Source organism: Thamnophis elegans, chromosome 7, assembly GCF_009769535.1.
Source record: "Thamnophis elegans isolate rThaEle1 chromosome 7, rThaEle1.pri, whole genome shotgun sequence".
Classification (NCBI taxonomy): Eukaryota; Metazoa; Chordata; class Lepidosauria; order Squamata; family Colubridae; genus Thamnophis; species Thamnophis elegans.
The window spans coordinates 30826506-30841754 of NC_045547.1; the positions used below are offsets into that span (position 1 = coordinate 30826506).

Below are 15249 nucleotides of genomic sequence, written 5' to 3' on the forward strand. Positions count from 1 at the left end.
ATAATTTGTTTATAGTTAGCTTAACAAAAGAAGAGTTAAAGCACAAATGAAAGATGAAGCCAAGTTTCTTTTAGTTTATTTTAGAATATAATTGTTAAAGATTTATACCGTATATTTGCTCTGGGCAGTTGGGGGGGGGGAGGTTGGGGGAGAGATGGGCTCAGGTGGGGAGGATGGGGGAGGGAAGTAAATATTTGTAAAAGCTTTTTAAATTTTCAATAAAAAGAAAGACAAAAGATTTAATTAAACTTTTTTTGGGAGGGGAATTCTGTTAAACCGATAATGTCCTTTGAATCCACATTTATATAATTGCACCATTTGCATAATGAAATAATTGATGTTCTTACATCATGACGTACATTGACATAAATGATGTAAAAGCATTAATTATGTCATTAGAAACAAGGAACTTGTGCATTCTTTGGGGGATAAAGAGTGAATGCAAATTTAGTTCTTGTTAAAAGTCTGTTTTCAAAAGGTCTATTTAATAAAAGTTTGTTTTTTAATCCACCCAATAAATGAAGTTCTATGGATAGATTACAAAGTGGGACAAAACACTGAAAAACTAAAACACAAAAATGATTTTATCAGGTAGACTACACAGGAAAAAGTGTTACACAAAAGTCATTATTCCATTGTCATGCAGGCATTTAAAATCAAAACTCATTATAAAAAGGCTGGGAAAAGACACACAGCTGTCATTTATGTATCATAATCACCTTTAGAACCTCCTAAATGGCCCAAATCAGATTCTTCTGAACAAAACTAGAGCTACGTTTTTATCATTTGCATCTATCTTCCCCCGTAGCCCAGAGCTCATTGGAGGGGCTTACTTTGAATATGGTTTAGTATTCTCAAAACAAAAATTTGGAGGCTGCTTAGTATAGTAAAATATCACAATTGTGTCTCAGTCTTTTCACCAAGGAGAGAGAAAAGGGCAGCAGACGAGAGAGCGCAATGACAATTCGCATGGTCAACTTCTCACGGCTAACTCTCCATGGCCAACTCATCAGAGACAATTTGCTGTGGTCCACTCATTGCAGGACAACTCGCCACAGGACAACGCACTGCAGGACAAGGATTGCACTAATATCAAAGTAATAGTGAAAAAGAATAATTGAAGGATGCAAAAGGAGGAACAAAATTAAATGTGAATGGCAAAAATTAAACTAATTTTAATTATTTTAAATGAGTAAATAAAATTGTTAAATTGTCCTGCAGCATATTATCCCGTGGCGAGCTGACCATGACAAGTTGTGATAAGTTTGCCATGGCGAGTTGGCTGTGACAAGTTGTCCCATTCCGCGCAGAACTGAGTAGAGGAAGCTCATCTGCTGAAATGGGCAATAAGCATGGGCTGCCAATGCTGACCCCACAGCAGTGGTGGGTTTCAAACATTTTTTACTACCTATTCTGTGGGCGTGGCCTGTTTTGTGGGCGTGGCTTGGTGGTCATGTGACCAGATAGGCATGGCCAACTTGTAAAATGTGGTGAAACTCATTTAATAACACTCTTGCTTAGCAACCAAAATGTTGGCTCAGAAACTCTGGCATTTGAAGCGCGCAAGTCTTAAAGCTGTCGTTACAAGACCCTTGCACCCCTAACCCTTTATAAAAAAAAACCCATGAGTGTTCAAACTTGACAGCTTTAAGACTTGTGGACTTCAACTCCCAGAATTCCTCCTCTAGTCATGATGGCTCAGGAACTCTGGCATTGAAGTGTGCAAGTCTTAAAGCTGTCAAGTTACAAGAACCTTGCACTCCTAACCCTTTAGAAAAAAAACCCCAGGGGTGTTCAAACTTGACAGCTTTAAGACCTGTGGACTTCAATTCCCAGAATTCCTTCTTCCCTCGCTCAGCTGCTATAGCTGGGGTGCCGCCAGGACAAGCGAGGTCTTGGGAGGGACCTTCCCTACCCCTCCAGAGAGCACATGCTGGGAGAGAGATGATGGCCGGGTTTGAATGCGGGTGAGCAGGTGGTTTAGTGGCCAGTGCCTCCTTCACTTGTTCAGGCAGGCGGAGAAAAAAAGGAGGCATTTGATAGCCGAGGGCAAAGGCGCTTCCCTTCGCCCTTGGTGGTGGGGGTACTTTATTGTATGCCTCCTTTCTTTCTCCACCTGCCTGAATGAGTGAAGGAGGCACTGGCCACTAAATCTCCCGCGTTCAAACCAGCCCACCTCCTCTCTCCTGGCATGGGCTCTCTGGAGGGGAAGGTCCCACCCAAGATCTTGCTTGTCCTGGCGGCACCCCGGCGATAGCATCTGAGCAAGGGAAGGAGGCATGTGATAAAGCAGTCCCCTGTCACTGCCCCCAAGGGCTAAGGAGAGCACCTTCACTCTTGGCACACACCTCCTTTCTTTCTCTGCCTGCTCAAACAAGCAAAGGAGGCATTGGCCAGTAAACTGTCCACCTGCTTGCTTTCAAACCAGGTGACCTCCTCTCTCCCCGCATGGGCTCTCTGAACGGGGAGGAAATGTCTCTCCCAAGACCTGCTTCCTTTACCTCGCGGCACAGTTCCAGGATGGTGGGATATTCTTTTTTTCACTGGTACTGGGGTGTAGCCTCAACCCGATTCCCTGCTGCCTCCAGTCCAGCCCCGCACAATCTTCCTGCCACCCCACCCACCTGGGGACACTCCCAGTTCTGCTGGACGGCCGCTCCTTCGCATCCCATTGCCAGCTGCAGGTGGCTTTCTCCTGGCGATCCTTCCTACCCTCCGGGGCAGCCCCACCACTTCAGCCGTGCGCTGTGCCCCCAGAATGATCAAATGGTGACAGTGTGCAGGCTGCTGACTGATCCAGGGTCCGCTCCAACCTCAGCTCCTCTGAAGAAGCCCCGCACCCACTTCTTTCTCTTTGGAAAGTGGTTTGCAAAGTCCTAGTTTTGAAGGTGCTTGTCAAAGAGAAGGAAGCACGGGCTTCTTCCAACAGCTGAGTCCTCCACTCCAGCAAAGGAAGTGGGTGGGCGGGGCAAGCATGGTGCGAACAAGTGGGGTGAGAGACGGAGCAAGCGGCGACCATGCAGGCGGGGGAAGAGGGGGGGCAGGCCAGGGGAGGGACCATTCCAGTACGAGGCCTCCAGAGGCCCTGATACGCAAACAGACACTGGATTTCCACCACCAGTACGCGCGTACTGGACCAGACCAGCTGAAACCCACCTCTAGTCTACAGAATGTACATAACATTTTATCTAGATGGAAATTGTGTTAGTTGCCAGCAGCTTGAGCAGAAAAATGCTACAGCAACACTATAACGGTTAAGGACAACTTAACTTTGACTCATTCATGCACTGAAGTCAGGAAGGCCTTGTCATACGGAGACAAAACAGAACAAAGACCTCGATGAGGCATGTTGCAAGCCAATCCATGCTCAGGTGACCTTTTTATACTATGGTGGAACATTTGGTTACTTGTATAGCCCAAAGTGCTTTCCCAAATTATTTCTCCAACATTGTTTATTCCCCAATATACACTTTTTTCCAAGCATTGGGAAACAATTTATATAAGCCTTGCTCACTTACACAGCTGTGAAATTGTAAATAAATATGCATCTTAGGGCAGGGGAGGGAGGGAGGGGAGGCTGAAATAACCTGCATGGCACTTCCATCTCAATACTTAAGGGCTGTGATATGTGGTTCCGTTATGAACATAAATGAAATGTGAACTTTCCCTTCTCAAGCAGTTACAATACTATATAAGTTGTCTCAAGATGGTTTGTTGCTTGAGGTGAAGAAAATAGTATCTCTGCCCCTTGGCAGTTGCTGCAACTTCACCACTAGTGATGGGATCGTTCTGTGTTACACTTCAGGGAGTAAAGGCAGGTCACAAGGTGAACAACTTTGTATCACATCTGCTGCTTAAAGCCACTATTTCCTTTGTCTAATAGTAGGGCCTGTCCAAATACTATATTTTGGGATTTGGCACTCATCACTTTTATATATTGGAGAAAATTGTTAAGGATGTCTTAGTTGCAGGAACAATAAACCATTCACTTCTAGATAGCATAATACAAGACTGCTCACTGGAAGCCTTAATAATGGAGACACGACTTAAATACATAATGTAAAGAATAGAATCACTGGTGAAGAACCAATGATTAGAAACAGAAGACAAAGTGGCTAGGAACTATCATAGGCAACACAACCATGTTCTGTTACAAAAACATGTTCCATTGGTTAGTTCTGTTAGAAGATCTAACGGAAGCAATTATTGCCAGACAATTTCTAATAAAATAACATTGATCAGTTTGGAGGGTGGGAAGCAGGAGTCTGGTAGCTGAGAAAATTTGAAATTTTGCCACCAGATTAGCCTAGTTCTCCTCCTACACAGAGTAGTAATTGAATAACTTAATTACACAATTATCGTTTCTGTTTTATATGGAGGATTAGTAGAGATTTTTGGTTGAATCCTGTCCAGTCTTTACTAATTGGAGTGGTATCTAAAAACTGTGAAAGAAATAATAAATAATGACATCATACAGAATACATTGCATAGTACAGGTAAAAGTAAAGGTTCCCCTTGCACATATGTGCTAGTCGTTCCTGACTCTAGGGGGTGATGCTCATCTCCGTTTCAAAACCGAAGAGCCAGCACTGTCCAAAGATGTCTCTGTGGTCATGTGGCTGGCATGACTAAACACTGAAGGCACACAGAACGTTGTTACCTTCCCACCAAAGGTGGTCCCTATTTTTCTACTTGCATTTTTACATGCTTTCAAACAGCTAGGTTGGGACAAGTAACGGGAGCTCACTCCATTACATGGCACTAGGAATTCGAACCACCAAACTGTCAACCTTTCTGATTGACAAGGTCAGTGTCTTAGCCACTGAGCCACCATATCCCCATATGGTACAGGTTGTACTTGCTTAATGACCATTCAACGTTACAATAGCATTCAACAAATGGCATTTATGCCTGCCCCTCAAAATTATGGCCATTGCAACAGCCCCTTGGTCACGTGATCAAAATGCAGGCACTTAGCAGCCTGTCCACATTTCTGACTGCAGCATGCACGTCAATTCCCAACTCCCACTATCTCCCCTTTATCTTTCCGTTTTGGCTGCCTTCCACTCTGCTCACACCCCTTCTGTCCTACAGTCCATTGCCTCACCACCCTGCTGCCCCAAGTTGACATTTGCCATTTTTCCCCTCCTCCTACTGATGAGGCAGGCTTGGCTTTGTCCTTTTAGAGCAAGCTGCTGGCCACACCCAACCTTCCCAAGGCCTTACAAAGGGCCAGGCCGAGGATGCCTCAGCAGCAGCAGCAGGAGGAAGAAGAAGGCAGCAAAGATCAGCTAGAGGCATCAGGGGCAGGGATGTGCAGGGTGGTGGGAGCATCAGTAGCAGCAGAATGCAGGACAGCGGGGATAGTAGAGTGCATGGCAGCGAAAGGGATAGAGATTGGGGGGAATAGATGGTGGGGAGGTGAAGGCAAGTTGTGGCGGAAGCAAGAAGTCCTGGCTTAGTGACTGCAACAGGGGCTAACAGGACTGCTGTCGCTAAGTAATATAGTTACATTATATTTTGCCTAATGACCATTTCCCCTATCAATGGAATTTCTGGGAAAAATTAGGGTTGTAAAGCAAGGACTACCTGTATTCATTATTATGAGACCATGTAGCAGCATTTGCCCCTGAAAAAAATTGAATTATGACATGGAAACATGCCAGAAAGAAAAGGACTCCATTGTAGATTTTGCATTTGTAATAGCACGAGCACTTAGACTTATATACCACTTCACAATGCTTTACAACGCTCTCTAAGCAGTTTCGAGTCTGCAAATTGTCCCCAACAATCTGGGTCTACATTTTACTGACCTCCGAAAGATGGAAGGCAGAGTCAACCTCGAGCCGGTGAGAATCGAACTGCTGACAGTTCAATGCAATACTGCATTCTAACCACTGCGCCGCCACGGCATTTAACATTAGTGCAATATCCTGAAAAGAATGCTCTTTCTCATTCTTTTTCTTACTACGCTCTATATAAACATACATTATGGTAGGTAGGAGTGGAAGATAGGATTGAAGATTAGGCAAAGCCCAACCCCCCAGGACCATAATGCCAATTTAGATATCTCAGCTCTTTTTTCTTTCAGCAACTATTCAATTAAAAAAACCCTCCAGATATTTTCAAAACACATTAATTTTGATGCTAACTCTCGGTTTTGAACAGTCAACTGAAAGAAGTCCTGGGATCTATACCATTTTGTGCAATGTAGCTTTGAAAGAGTAGCCAAGGCATTAAAGTATGAAATTAATATTCCATTATGTAATAAAAGTACTTCTGGGGAAAAGAGAAAGGTTACTTATTTGAAGCCATACATTACGAGAGCAAATGGTTTAAGCCCCAAGAGCACTACAGGAGCATTACACTCATAGGCAAGAGAGTCCCCTAAGTTTCTTCTTCTTCTTCCTTTTCAACTTCTGACATTCTACCTACAGACTTAAGCAGGTCGGCAACCAGTGTCAGTGTTTCTGCACCAAAGACCAACTGGTGAATCGTAGCATGAGCATGGGTGGTGACCCTAAGAAGATTTTGCAAAGCAATGTCCACATGCTGTTTCACTGCCCCCATATTAGAAGTTTGGCCTGATCGCAGGCTTTCGTTCTCTACTTTGTAGCACGTCAACTCGGCCTGAAGGAAGGACATTTCTTGCTTCAGCTTGTCAATATTGCTTTCTGCCTTCAGAGCTCTTTGGGTCATGCACTGAAGATTCTGCTCAGCCTGCTGCATCAATGCTTCCAAATCTTGAGCCTCTTTCTCCTCCTTGTTCATTGTGACTTGCAGTGTCCTCTCCAGGTTTCGTACCATCTGGGTCTGACTTTCCGAAAAGTTCTGTATTCTTTTGATTTTTCTCCTCAGCATGGAGTTTTCCTCTTTAAGTTCTTGATAACTCAGCTGTGAGGACACATAATCCACTTCTTCAATGGGTTCTTCTTGGGAAGTATAGCTTTCTGTGACTTTGGCATGCGAAGGGCATCCAATGCATGAATCATTATCATTGAATGGCCAGAAAGAGAATGCTTCCATTCCTGAGAGAATGGCTGAATTGTAATCAAAAGGATCACACTGGGTAACATTACAGATCCTGGATAAATGCGCTTTATCATAGGAAGAGGGTGGGAATTTTTCTCTCCAATCATCATCATCATCTGATAAATGGGTAGAAACGGTGGCCTCTTTGTATAGTGGCTCCTGAAACTCCAAACTCAAGCCTAATGGTTCTGGAGACAGAGACACTTCTTCAAGGACAAGGTTCTGCCTGGACAATTTCTTCTTATTATTTCTGTTTTTTCCTTCATGTTGTCTTGATGTACCACGATTTTTGTTTTTTACCAGCCCTTTTAAGGAAGATGCAGGGGTGTCATTCGAATTTTTCATCTGATTGTCTCCAGAGCTGCTATGATTCTTGACATGGTCTCCTGGAGTAGTTGGCATATGATGGTGATAACAGGGCTGGATTTCTTCTTCGTCATCTTTTAGGGCTCGGGTATGTGAGCAGCTGGCAAGAGGTGGCCGTGGCATTTTGGACAGACAACTGACATCTAGAACATTTGCATTCTTCCCAAGATAGCCCCAAGATAGCTCCCAGTTCTTCTCCACTGGTTAAACCAGCCCTGTCAACTGTAGAGCCAGTGGTGTTGGCTTCAACACTATCTAATGGCCTATTGAAGCATCTGAATTTAATCCTTGTATGTATGTGTCTCTTTAACAGTGGAGGAAGCAGAAGTTACCATGATCTATGATGTCATCAGCTGTCAGTGCTTCATTTTGTGACTTCACAGGCTGGAGAGAAATGTATAATTAGAATAGCTCTCACAACATTTTTCTGCTAGTTGAAATGCTGAAGTGGAGTGCTGAGAGCACTTATAATATGATCATGTCCTCAATTCCTTTAACCTTGAATAAATTACCATCCCTTCCCTATCTCCAGAACTGATAACCTAGAATACTGGCCCATTTAGAATATCTGATACTGCCAGGTAGGTGAAACCTGATTTAATACAGGTTTCAGAAATATCTCTCTCTCTCCCTCTCCCTCTCTCTCTCTCCTTCCCTCCCTCCCTCCTCCCTTCCCTACTCTCTGTAATGCCACTTTTATGTGACTTGAACCGCTGTGGATCATTTCCTCTTCACCCGTATCCTTGGAAATGTTCAGCTGAGAATAACAATTTTATATATATATATATATATATATATATATATATATATATATATATATATATATATATATATATATATATATATATATATATATATATATATATATATATATATATATGTGGCATACATATTCAAATATTAATTTTGGCTGGTACAACTGCAGGCTGAAGTTAAACTTAATCGCTGCTTTGAAAGAGTTTGCTTTTGAGTTAGAAGAGGCTTAGGTTTAATCTGTCTGACTAGAAACAATTTTTGCAAGGTGTTGTTCTCTATTCCCTTGCTTTTCTGTAATAGTGCCTTTGGGGTTTTTCCCCCAGCTTATGTTGTTATTCCTCACTAAGTTGCATTCCTTCTCCAGACTCTGATAATCAAATCTCATCCTTTTTTGGAGTCAAAATACAGTAACCAAACACATGCCATTAAAATGATGCTTCTGTTTTTTTATTATTAATTTGATCTAATTTTTATTTTTGTAAAATTCAAGGCAGTTATCCCCAGAGTGGGGATAACTCTCCCAAAGGTGTCCCAAAAGTGCTTTTCCAAAAAGGCAACTGGACTTTCTTGGGTTTTTTCCTCCTTGGAAACATTTCACTTCTTATCCAAGAACAACTTCAGTTTAGGGGGGATGAGGGGGGACAAGAAAAGGAAAAGCACCTTTGGGGCACCCATAATCTGAATGATTGAAAATCTCCATAGACATTTCCCCCAAAGCTGGTTTTCATGCCAATGAGAAGATTAAAACTCATAATCTGCCAATTTCTAATCCAGTACCTTAACTACCACCATGACTCTTTTGAATGTTAGTGGGTCCTGGCATTCAAACAATGGGATAGAATTAAGATCCTAGAGTAGTAAAATCTCTAAGAATTCTTTAGAGGTTATATAATAAGAGAACTGGTTGAGGCAAGCTTGTAGAACAGTAATTAGATGCAGTAATTAAATCAACTTTTATTAGTACAAGAATGACACAGTGGGGAGGAGGGAAGCAATGAAAATAATTCATATCTGTGAATTCTACATTTGGTTGGGATATAGTTTTTAAGCAGTTTTCACGGAAATTCCAACTCCAATGTTTGCCCAGTGTTATCACTATAGTATAAATAACATTCTGTTAGTCTATGAACAGAATACCACTGAACAGATCTCCATCTTGCCCAACATGGTCTCCTTGGGCTGTTGTTTGGATTACATCTCCCAGAATTCTTATGTTGGCTAGAATTCTGGGTGTCACAGTCCCAGCTTCCTTTACAAGCTGGGGAAAATCAGCCATGGTGGCCCAGTGGTTAGAATGCAGTATTGCAGGCTAATTCTGCTGACTGTCGACTGCCAGCAGTTTGGAAGTTCAATTCTCAGCAGCTCAAGGTTGACTCAGCCTTCCATCCTTCCGAGGTCAGTAAAATGAGGACCTAGATTGTTGGGGGCAATAGGCTGACTCTGTAAACCACTTAGAGAAGGCTGTAAAGCACTGGGGAGTGGTATATAAGTGCTATTGCTAGTGCTGTTTCAGCAGGCTAGGGAGATGGCAAGATACAAGTAAATGAAACTATCAAAAAATGCCAAACATGTGTTAAATCAGGGTCTCGGTTTGTTCAGCCAAGTGGCATATAAAAGGTACATAGAGGGGAATGTAACCAAGTGTGTGTTTAAAAAATAATTATAAATATACCAAATCTAGGCCAACAGTCTCCATCTGTCCTTACAGTCATTATCAATAGACTGATCTCTTTAGGTTAGCTCATGCGGTTATGCTTAAATAGCAATTTTATCAACACATCTCTAATTGGATACATTGAGGAAAGAAGAGGGTGTGATTTCCCCCCCCCCTCTCTTTTTGTTAATAGTCATTAGAAAAGTACCAGAAAAAAGCCCACCCCCAAAACAAAACAAACGATTGGAAGCAAAACCATCTTCAGAGCGTGACTCAGAGCTATTCATAGCTCCATAAAGCCAGCTGCAGTATCAGAGACAGAAGGGTTCTGCCCGTATTATTATTTCAATTACCATCTGAATTAAAAGTTTGAGCCACGATCAGCCCACATGGTAAAGGGAAGGAGGGAGAAAAGGCAGACAAGCACAGAAGCTCACCAAGGCCTACTCAATGACACAATTGACATGTGGCAAAGGTAAAGTTCATAAAGAGAGAGCCTCCCCCAGATGCACACCCCTAGCAGAACAGAAAGGCAGGCTAGGGACTTACATTTCAAGCAACATCCTGGGTGTATTCTGGCTGGCAACCTGGGGAAATAAGAGGGGCTTCTAACCTCTTCCCTGAACATCACAGCCTGCAAATTTTGTGGCTGCAGACCAGTGGTAGGATTCAGAATTTTTTACTACCGGTTCTGTGGGAGTGGCTTGGTGGGCATGGCAGGGGAAGGATACTGTAAAATCTCCATTTCCTCCTGATTAGGTGGAACTCGGGGGGCAGAGAATAGATGGGGCGGGGCCAGCCAGAGGTGGTATTTACCAGTTCTCTGAACTACTCAAAATTTCTGCTACCGGTTCTCCAGAACTAGTCAAAGCCTGCTGAATATCACCTCTGCTGCAGAAGCTGTACTACTGTTTCTAAAGAAGCAGCTATGGCAGAGGTGGGTTGCTACTGGTTCAGCCCGGTTCGGCCCAGTAGTAGTAATTCAGCCGGCCACATCCCCGAACCAGTTCTATCGGCGGTGCCATAGGCACCACCATTTTGTTTTTTGCTTCTGCGCACACGCAGAAGCATTTTTTTTTACTACTGCGCATGCTCACAAAATGCATCCCTCAGTGAACCGGCAGTAGAAAAAGCCGGAACCCACTCCTTAGCTAAAAAGCATACAGTGAAAAGTGAAATCTCCACCAGAATCGTCAGATAATCATCCACAGTCTGTCTTCTTGAGTCAATCAAACTGTAGAACACATAAGAGGGCATAGAAAAATCTTCATTTTAGCTAGAATCCCTGATTAATTTTTTAATCAGACTGTTCTAATTATGGAAATTTGCAGTGCAACCATTCACTGGGATGAGTTGATAAATTTCATCTGGTATTCCCACTTATAGATGTAGAGGCGTTATGCCGCTCTACAATACGCCTCTTTTCCTTTTGGCTTAGCATTTGTTAGAACCCAGTCATTGTGGTTTATGGCTCAGCCTTGTATAAGAACCATGCCATTATGTCTTGTTAAGCCATGGTTAAAACAGACTGTGATTTAGGATGATATGCAAAACTACTATCAAATGCACAGCTCCTGAGCACTCATCTCACTCATTCAAAATACATTTCCTTTCCTTTCACTTACTACATTTATGGTTTATGGCTTGATGTACTGTGTCAACAAATAATAGTTATGCCTATTATGCTGTGGTGAGAAGTGAAGCCCAGATCACTCTCTACTTATTAAGTGCAGAAATCCAGATTTGGAAATAGAAGCAACACAGGTCGGCCCTCGGGTAGCATTCGAAAACACCTCTATACATCAAATGCATATATCCTTAGAATTGCACAACAGTTGCTCTAGGAGCCCAGGAACAGGCACTGCTTCTTCAGGTTGTTACCAGCAGATGCTACATGAGCGCTCTAAATGTTCCAAATCACATTTTCCCTTTCAAATTCAGGTCTCTGCATTGTTGTACTCTTCATGTACTGAAAATGATAGTGAGGAACAGGCCTGTCATTATGTAGGATGACACAGCTAGTCTCGAGGGCCACATATTTAATTAATTTGTTTAACAGCTCATTTTTACTCATGTATTACAATATGATCTTCGCAATGTATCCTTGTTTTATCAGCATTCATGCAGGAGTAAAAGAGAACAATCTGCTACAATTTGATTTTGCAAGACACCAAATTGGAAGCAATCATTTTGCCACCTCACATGACTCTCTCTGCCAGCGTAACACTCCCACTTCTCAAGAGGCACTTCACACAAATTATTGTTTGTGTGAAATTACTGTTGTTTGACTGCACAGGTCTTCCAAATGTTTGCACTGCCTGTTTATGCAGCACAAAAAGCTTGGCCCTAACTGATATGTTGCAAAGCTGCTTTTGAAAACGAAAGGTACTTGATTTGGGGTCTTTCAAGCAAGAGAACTTTTTCACAGTGCAAGCCAAAGCTATTCATAACTATTGCATACTTTCTTCTATAAGATGGAAAATGCATGGGAAACTGAAAAATATGATCATAAAATCCCAGTCCAGTACAATACCACTTAAAAGAAAAAAACAAGAAATCCAAGACAAAAGCAGCAGGGTTGCACAAGGTTCTCTCTGATAAATTGAAAAACAAAAAGGACAAGTAGAAAATATGGAAAGAGGGACACATAACCAAGGGAGTATATCAGCATATAGCCTGAATCTGCAAAAATGGTCAGGAAAACTAAGGCTGAGAATGAACAAAGATTTGCAATAAGTCAAAAATAGTTAAAAAAAAACAAAACACCACCATTTCTTTCAACATACAGTATAAATAACAAGAAAAAAGTCAAGGAAACAATAGGTCCACTTAAGAGAGAAGATGGCAAGGAAGTAACAGGCAGTAGATAGAAAGCAGAGCTGCTTAACTTGTTTTTTTGCATCAGTGTTCACACAAAAAGAAATTATAGCCCAATCTACCAAAAACCTAACTGTAAAAGACAAACTAGAAATAAAAATTAAAATAAGCAAGAAAATAATTAGAGAACACCTATCTGATCTTAATTAATAGAAATCACCAGGATGTGATGGTTTACATCCCAGAGTTCTGAAGGAGCTGGTAGATGTTATCTCAGAACCATTGAATCATATCTTTCAAAAATCCTCATCAGGGAATTATCTGAGAGTTGGAAAAGAGCTGATGTGGTTCCCATTTTCAAAAAAGGAAAAAATTAAATAAAAACAGACCCAGGAAACTACAGACAGCCTAACATCAGTACCTGGGAAGATATTGGAAAAGGTAATTTAAAAAAACAGATCTGCAAACATCTAGAAACAAATAAAAGTTATAATTAAAAGCCAGCATGGATTTTTTTTTAAAAGAGATCATGCCAAACCAATCTTATTTATTTCATCCTTTGACAAAGTGACTAAATTAATAGACCAGCAAAATGCTGTATATTTAGACTTCAGCAAGGTATTCAACAAAGTAGACTACAACCTACTTCTTGGTATGCTAGAAAAATGTGGGATAGACAGCATCACTACCAGATGGATTTGTAACTGTCTGACAAACCATATTCAGCGAGTCGTCCGTAATGGTAGTACATCTACATAGAGGGAAGTAAGCAGTGGGATGCCACAGGTTCTGTCTTAAGCCCAGTTCTCTTCAATATCTTCATAAATGACTTAGATGACGGAATAGAACAGAAACTCATCAAATTTGAAGATAACACTAAGCTGGTAGGAATAGCCAATACCTCAGAAGACAAGCTCAGGGTCCAAAAAGATCTTGAACAGACTTGAACAATGGGCTGTATCCAACAACTTGAAATTTAATGTACAGAAAAGCAAGGCAGAAAAACCTAGGCAGGAAAAACCAAAGGTAGAAATTAGGCAAAACTTGACTCAAAAACAATAACTGTGAGAGGGACCTTGGAATCCTAGTGGACCTTCACTTAAATATAGCCAGCAATGTGTGGCAGCAGCCAAAAAAGCTAATACAATCCTTGATTATATAAACAGAGGCATAGAATCAAAATCATGTGACGTATTAGTACTGCTTTACAAAGCCCTAGTGAGGCTGCACCTGGAATATTGCATCCACTTTTGGTCATCGCATTACAAAAAAGATGCTGAGACTTTGGGAAAAGTGCAAAGAAGATATGAAGAATGGTTGCACAATTTGGGTTTCGCTAGTCTAAAGAAAATAAGCACTAGGGGTGACATGATAGCAGTATTCCAATATTTGAGAGGCTGCCACAAAGAAGAGGGGGGGGGGTCACCTTATTTTACAAAGCACCTGTAGGCAGGACAAGAAACAATGGATGGAAACTAATCAAGGAGGGAAGCAATCTGGAACTAAGGAAAAACTTCCTAATAGTGAGGCAATTAACCAATGGAACAGCATGCCTTCAGGTGTTGTGGGTGCTTCATCACTGGATGTTTTTAAGAAGAGACTGGACAGTCCCTTGTCTGAAATGATATAGGGTCTCCTGCTTGAGCAGGGGTTGGACTAGAAGATCTTCAATCCCCTCCAGCTCTATTCTGATTGATTGATTGATTGATTGATTGATTGATTGATTGAAATGTTTGGTTCACCACCACCACCACCACCACCACTCCCCTGAAAACCTAAAGATTGAAAATGTGGGGCAGAAAGAGGAAAGTTACAAAAGGAAGCCAATATTACCTAGACTCTTTGTAAAATTTCTTTAATTCAACAAAGTAATTGTATACATGACTCTTAAATAGAAGCACTTTATACAGCAGTATTTATTGGCAAATTAAGGATTGGAAATCCTCTTGTGATCGTAGATGAAAAGGTTCACAGATAGGAAGGAGATTAGGTAAAAGAACTGCATGTAAGAATTGGGGTGCATTGGATATTCTTTGTCTCCAATTAAGTGATCCAGGTTACTTGAATTGAACAATGGGATGGAATTGTAACAAATAAGTGCATTTAAATTTCCCACAATAATCCCCTGCCAATATTTAGATGCTTAAATATCTCTAAACAACATGTTTAGAAAAAGCTGAATAAAGCAAAAGTCTACGGAGTATATAGTAAGGAGATGGACTTAGTACCAGACCTTCAGAAAGACAGAAAAATGACAATAATTATGGCGTGGGAGTACTGTGTGGAAAACACCTTGCGCTGCATTTCCTTAGGTTTACTGTGATAAATCAAACTTTCAGATCAATTCTTACAAAATTCACAACTCCCTCCATGATATAATGGATATCTGAATTTGAAATGTATGGTTGTTTCCTTGTAGTTTTTCAACATCAACATGTGCAATCACCTCCACAATTCCATTTTCTATTTTCTCTTCCATTTCCAAGGTTTTGCATCTTGCAGACAACAAATGCTGAAGGAGCAGTCTTCCCTACCCTGGCATCCTTCAGAGCAGATTTGAGACTGTTACTTCCAAAATCCCATCAGCTGGATCAGATGTAAAGAACTCTCTCTCTCCTTCTTGT

The 15249-nt window shown here is 41.5% G+C and overlaps 1 protein-coding gene across 1 annotated transcript; it reads right to left on the reverse strand.

Annotated features, from left to right (window-relative positions):
* Positions 1–6387: 6387 nt before the first annotated feature.
* LOC116511266 (endosome-associated-trafficking regulator 1-like) lies at positions 6388–6891 on the reverse strand. The gene has a single exon (XM_032221140.1). It carries the CDS (start codon positions 6859–6861, stop codon positions 6388–6390), a length of 474 nt encoding a protein of 157 aa, XP_032077031.1. The 5' UTR covers positions 6862–6891.
* Between the last annotated feature and the right edge of the window lie 8358 nt (positions 6892–15249).

Coding starts and splice junctions, on each gene's coding strand:
- LOC116511266 (XM_032221140.1), bottom strand. CDS start 6,861: ATGCTGAGGAGAAAAATCAAAAGAATACAGAACTTTTCGGAAAGTCAG.